General features: G+C 59.9%; 1 protein-coding gene across 10 annotated transcripts in view; it reads right to left on the bottom strand.

The window, feature by feature from the left end:
• The window catches only part of BRD1 (bromodomain containing 1), a 54047-nt gene that overhangs the window by 33417 nt on the left and 13976 nt on the right, over window positions 1-6654 (bottom strand). For 9 of the 10 annotated variants that reach the window (XR_003048135.1, XM_025051025.1, XM_025051027.1 and 6 more), the window contains one exon: window positions 2658-4038. Coding sequence is in view for 9 of the 10 variants with exons in the window: in XM_025051025.1 (XP_024906793.1) it covers window positions 2658-4024 (1367 nt within the window). In the remaining variant the exon portion in view is untranslated. Of the gene's footprint in view, window positions 1-2657; window positions 4039-5409; window positions 6618-6654 lie in introns of those variants that run through there. The other variant, XM_006917856.3, reaches the window with a different exon arrangement.

Below are 6654 nucleotides of genomic sequence, written 5' to 3'. Positions count from 1 at the left end.
CACCTGGCTTCCCACCTGAGACGCTGACGCTGTTGGAAACAGCTTTCATTATAAGGAAAGCAGGGGAGGGAGGGCGCAGGTGGAAGCAGCTGCTCAGGACTGACTGGAAGAACCCGCGCAGTGTCCGACCACACCCACAGCACCCCGGGACTGGCCCAGGCGGGCCCCCAGCCTGACTCCAGCAACTCGGGACTCTCAAGTGGGTGGCCAAAGCCTTGGACGAGCCACCTCTTATCCCGCGATCTAGTGCTCAAGGAAGTCAAAACCAGTCTGTGACTTCAAGGCATTGAATGTTCTAAAATTGAACGCGCTGTCCTCTGCTCACTGGGAACAGACTAACTTGGAACCAACTGTCTGCTATCCCCACTACTTGAAAACTTAATATTTAAACCACCAAATCACAAAGCACTCACTGTCCCTGTCAGCCCACCGTCCTCCCTGCAGGGCACAAAGACGACCCTCCTCCCTCAGCCCACGTCCCTCCTGCTGCCCAGCGGGCCTGGGAGCACTGTAGCAGCTCAGCTGGCTCTTGCAGCACAGGCTGTGGAGGGTGCCCAGCTTCCCCCGCAGGCGGCATGCCCGGCTTCACCCCAACTTGTGCTCCCTGGGCCCTCTGCACGCCCCCAAAGTAATGCTTTGATCCTGAGAACAGGCCGGCCACCAGTCAGCCACCCCTCCCAGCGCCTGCCCTGACGCCCCGCAGGTGCTCCGACACTCTGACTGACTGGGAGAGCTCCTTCTGTGGCAAGGTGACCCGGAGCATCAGGGTCTCCCAAAGACTCCAGGCAGCCCAGTCGACGAAGCCTGCGGCCCAGACACTTGTCCAGGTGCATCTTTCGACTCTACTCCAAACCAAAATGACGGGCGATCCTTAATTTAGGACAAGAACAAAGAGACGCGGCAACCGCACACCTTCGACACGTGGTTCAGCTCCAGCGTCTGCTCTGAAACGCGGGCCGAAGTGTGCGTGTTCTCACGGGCCGAGTCACCTCAGACTCCCGGCGCCGGCGCCGCCCCCTCCACCGCAGGCCAGGTGCGCTCTCCTGCCCACGTGCCCGTGGCCCCAGGCCGGCCCCTCAGGGAGCAGGGCGGGAACCAGGGGAGCTCACTGGACTTCTGCATTTGTTAGGTCACATTTTTGTTGTTTACCTCAATTTCAGTAAAGCTGAAATGCTGAGGCTCTTGGAGACCCTTGATACAAACCCGGCACTTCCTAACTCAGAGACAGGAACCCAAACGGAACCGGCTTTTAAAGTCAGGCTGACACGTGAAGAGAGAAACCTTGGTTCTGACGACGGTTTTCTCTAAAGAGGGAGTGTGAGCACTTTCACCCACTTTGTCTGATTCCCTGGTTCTGTAACGAGCACACGCTGCTCTGTAGAAGAGAAAAGAATTCGTTTCGGGGGTGAGGGCAAAACCACGCCTTGAACTCTCCAGACAGTAAGTGCCTGCTCCTGTCCAGGTGAAACCAGGGCTCTCTGCGGCAGGTCCTGGCACACGCATAAGTTCACTAGTGAGAGCGTGACGAAACTCGTGACCCTTAACCACAATGTGTCAGATGGCACGAAGTGTTTTACATCACAGATACCCGGGGAAAAAAACAGAAAAGGCTAACGTTCAAGATAGTAGAGGTGATTCTTTCTTTTAATAAAAATATCCTGGTACGTCTGTCACCTACTGGACTTAACACAATTTTACCTCCACATGACTCGCTCTCAAATACGAAGGCAGTCCGGGTACCAACAGGCGCCTCTCCAAGCGCGCTCGCGAGCAGACGTGCACGTGCACCCTGATTCCATCAGCTCGATGCTGTACTTCCTCCCCAACCAGGCCCTGTTACAAGTGTGTCACTTCCTCAAAGCTCAGGAAGCACCGGTGTGGGGTGTCTGCTCCCCTAGACCCGCTCCCCCCTCGGCACTCGAGGCCCCCGGTGTGAAACTGCCCCAGTCACTGAGCTCGCATTCCCAGCAGGAGCGCCTTCAGCAGGTCTGCAACAAGACAAGCAGGCAGAGGAGGGGACACGTCCAGGCGCAGGAGCAGACACAGCTGGATGAGGACCGGCCAGGGGACCGGGCAAGAGCGAGGCGGGGCCAGCCCACAGCAGGCGCTGACAGGGCCAGTGCCCGCCACTGAAGCCCCTCTAGGCCGGAGAGCCCTACGCTGGCCGGCAACCAGCACCACCAAGGACGTGGTCAGGAAAACCAGACAGACTGTCACACGACAGGAAGGCAGCCGGCGCCTCACTCCACACGGCTCCAGCCAGCCCCACTCCGGTCCCCGCCCCAGGGTCTTCCTACCCGGCCATGCTCCTTTACTTCCCACCAGATTACTCCAACAATCCCAGAAGGTTCCCAAGCTGCGGGAAGGAGCAGGGTGAGGAAGAGCATTCTGCTGTGTCAAAGCCAGCAAGCCACGCCTGGGCACTCTCGGCCCCGGAGCCCGGTGACCAGTCAGAGTCCGGCTGACCGAGGACTGGTGTAGGCAGCAGGGACGCCGAACATCCTTCCAGGGCTGGCTGACCCCCAGGGGCCCCAAGAACAGGGACCGCACGAGGCAGCGCCCTAGTGGCCATTAGGAAGCGTTGCAAACAGCAGGCGCTGGGGCGCCCCATCCGGCCAGTGGGGCCCCCCCTCCCTGGCGCCCCCGGACCCACTTACCTCTGAGGGGGGATGTAGGGCGCGCACACAGGCGGCAAGGCCGCACAAGGCTCACTCAGCGTCTTCTTAGCCTTCTTCGCTTTCTTCCTGACTTTGGACGTGGACCTGACCGTTTTGACTGAGCCCTCTTTTCGACACACACCATTTTTCATTTCGACATCCCCATAAATGTTCAGAGGCCTCCGGGTGCAGCCCGGGGGCGTGTGGACGTCACAGTACGCAGTCTTTCTGACGGAGAAGGTGGCGGCGCCGCCGGCCAGCTCCCTCACGGGCTCCATCTTCATGTAGAGGCCGGCCCTCTGGGCACACGTGACGTGGAAGGCCGTGTAGCAGTTGGCCTTGTGGCACTGGATGCAGGCGCCCACGCCCTTCTGCTTGCAGAGGTAGCAGGTCAGCTTCCAGCGGGCGGGCGGGATGTTCCTGACCCCGTCGATGGGCTCGATGAACACCGTGTTGGCGAAGCCCACCTCCGGGATCCACAGGGCGCACACCACGTGGCCCCAGCGGTCATCGTCCGTCTTTTTGAAGGCACCTCCCTTGTTGGGGCAGAGCACGCAGTCAGCGGGCCGGGCCCGGGACTGCAGGCAATGTCGGCACAGCCACTGGCCCTCAGGGATGTAGGGCACGCCGTAGCACTCCTGGTGCACGGCCAGGTTGCACATGTCGCAGAAGAGGATGACGTTGCTGTTCTGGCACTCGCCGTCCATGCAGATGCAGCACACGGCGTCCTCGTCGATCAGCGACTGCTGCTCGCCCTGCTTCTGGTTCTCGCAGTACGACTCCTTCTCGAAGCGGTCCATCAGGAACTCGAACACGCTCTGCGACACGGCCGACACGCAGTCGCCCTTCCGCCGCTCGTTGATGATCTCCAGCCAGGCATAGTCCTCCTCGTCCATGTCGTACTCCACCTCGTTGTCCAGCTCCTCCGCCGACTTCTCGATGAACTTGTAGTACACGGGGGGCCTCCTGGGGGCGGACGGGGGGCTGTACTCCACCAGCCGCACCTTGGGCTCCGGAAGCGCACTGGCCGAGGCCGGTGTGCCGTGCGCGCTGGGGACGGCCTCATTTTTCTTTCTGACTCGGTTGTTTTTGTGGCGCTTAGTTCTCAGGCACACAGGCGGCCTCTCACTGTTCTCTTTATTGCTGTTGCATTCGCTCATTTCTTGAGCGGTGAGGTCATCTTCCAGTATGATCTCCAGGGGGTCGAAAATGCTGATCCTGTGCAGGCGCCCCTCGATCTCGATCTCCACCATCCTCTGCGCCTGCGCGTAGGTCAGGGTCTCCCGCGCCGGGGGGTGCTTAGTGCTGCACGGGGAGGAAGGGTGCCTCGCTGCAGCGCCTCGATGGCATCGTCCTTTCCTCCTCATTTGGTACTGGCTCCCTGGGACAGAGACAGAAACCAAGTTAGCTCGAGGAAGCCGCCACGCACACTACATCAGAACTTGCAGCTCACGGGCTTGGAGGGTCCCCAAATCCCTCATCCCAGGACAGCCCGTCCCCACCGGGGCCTCCCAGGACCAGAGGAGAGGACAGGTGGTGAGGAGTTACCCTCCAAGACACTGCAATTCCCACTGCTTGCCAGCCATCTTCCCAGACCAAGCCGACCTGTCACCAAAATGACTGCAGAGTCCCTCGAGAGCAAGGGTCCCAGCCCCGGGCCAAGGAAGGCCACCCACGCACAGGGCTAGACTCCAGAAGGCATGGCGGTTGTGACTGTGAGGCAAGGGTGCTCAGCAGCTCTCTGCTCCTGACCAATGCTCCCAGGATGCACCCTGCCCTTCCCTGCTCTTCCTCACCCCCGTGCCCTGGTCCTGGCAGCGCCCACGCTGGGGAGCGGAGGGCAGCAGAGCCCTTGGTGGTCTGACCACACGCAGTCTGTCCTTCTCCGTGAGCATGCCCTCCACACCTGTGTTGAGGCACAGGGCCACCAATCACACTAGGACCCAAGAGGGGAACCCCATACTTGCCCCCGGGAGGCCCCAACTCAGCCTCTGTAGGGTCTCAGCAGTGACCACCATGGAACCCGCCCCGCCATGGGCCAGTCGACCTGCCCCTTCCCCCAGGGGGATTTCTCAGCTGTTGGCTTGATTGTGGTGCCCGGCCAGGCCCTCGTCCTTCTCAAGTACACAGGACATGCAAGGCACCATAGATGGCACCTGCGCTCCCACTTCGCAGCGAGGGCCACCTCCGAGAACCCCACGCCCCCTGTAGGGCCACCACCATGGTTTGCCAGCACTGGCTCAGGTGCCTGAAATCTTGACCAGAGATTTATAATTTGCTCTTTGCAGACCACACTGCCTCTGACTGTCACTGAGTGAGCCCACTTTCACGTGAAGCCCCTGACTGTGGACCTCCACCTGCCAAACAGGAACTGACAAGGACCTCTCCCAGACCTCTCAGACTCCTCCCTGCTAGCAACCACATTTCACTGATTTTTAAGAGACTGGCTTACAAACATTCCAAGCTGGAGCCCAAAGCCTGCTGCGCAAGGCCCAGGGGAAGCCTCGGGCACCCGCGGGAACCGGAATGTCAGCCTCACGGCCACCTAACTGGTCCCTGGGAAAGGCCCTCGAAGGGCAGGCTTCACTTCGTAAGCCCTGAAAGGAAATCTCAGCAGACCCTAAATGCACTTTTTAAAACACACCCATCAGATTGTGGCTTTCTTTTATCATATGGAAATCTGTTTTTTGAAATCTGAGAGGAATTCCTTGCAAAAAGGAGCACGGCCATGCTCGGCCAAATCCCAACTCACCTGCACCTCAGAGGCCTCCCGGTGAACCCAAGAACCCAGGAATCCTGGACTCCTCAGGAGCTGTCAGCAAAGCCACCACCCCATGGCCAAGAACCTGCAAGCCCTTCTGCAGGGAGCTGGGCATGTCCCGCAGGTGTCCGCGCCACAGCCTGCACAGAGGGGACCGGGAGGGGACCCTGCTGCACCAGGGAGAACTCCACGTGTCATTACTGAGGTGGGGCCAAAGCAACAGCTGCTTACTCGCCAGATGCAAAGCAAACATGTAATTTTCTCTCCCCAGCAGAGCCCCGAGAAGCACTAACACCAACCAGCCCTTCACGCCCACTGTCCCGATGGGCACTAAGGCTGCACCTGACCACTTTCCACAAGAAGTTCACGGACACCTATGGTCACAACAGCTCTAACTTGCAATGCACTTGTGACCTGGAAGAAGGCATCCAGCAGCACTGCCTGGCATAGCGACCTGCCACCTCGCCTGCCTGTCACCTCCCTACGCCCACAGGCTCTGTCTCTGGCCCTCTGGCTCCACCCACTCTTGGCGCTTTTGTGCAGGGACAAGCATTTCCACATAAGGGGACCAGCAAGAAAAATTTAACAAGTGTCTCCAGAAATTATTCTGCTAAACGCATCCTGAAAAGCCACGTGAGCCCGGAGAGGACAACTCCACACTGACGAGCGGCTCCGGCTGTCAAATCACTTCATTTCCTGCCTGGCTTGGGACGAGTCATTTGAGCGTCCAGCCTCTGCTCCCTGTACCGTGTAGTGTGTGCATAGGGGACAGTCCGGGGCGCACTGGCCGCACGCGGCCCAACGGGACACAGCGCTCGGGTCGCTGCCTCGCAGAACAGGTGCGAGGCCACGTAAGTAAACACACCCTAACTCTATAAACCCTGTCTTCCGTGATGGCCCAGGCAAGGGCGAGCTCTGCGGGGTGACGGGAACGTCGTCGAGGGGGGTGGCTTCCTGGGCGTAGAGACGTTTGTCGGAACTCACACCAGCCGCACTTTCTGTGAACTGTACCTCAATAAAGCTACTTCTTTAAAACGGGCCGGCAGGGCCGGGGCACAAGTCCATTTCAAGGTGTTTACTGCCAACACTGCCCGGAAGCGGGAGGGACGCCTCCCAGGGCCTCCGGCCGCCCGCCGCCCTGTCCCCGACTCCCCGGTCTCCAGGAAGCCTTTAGAGTCGGCCCTGCGGACGGGGCCCGTCCCGGCAACACCACCCAGGCTATCTGTTACATAATGC

The sequence above is a fragment of the Pteropus alecto genome, unplaced genomic scaffold, assembly GCF_000325575.1.
Source record: "Pteropus alecto unplaced genomic scaffold, ASM32557v1 scaffold118, whole genome shotgun sequence".
Lineage (NCBI taxonomy): Eukaryota > Metazoa > Chordata > Mammalia > Chiroptera > Pteropodidae > Pteropus > Pteropus alecto.
The sequence above is the reverse complement of the archived record's forward strand: the minus strand, read 5'-3'. Positions and strand labels throughout refer to the sequence as shown.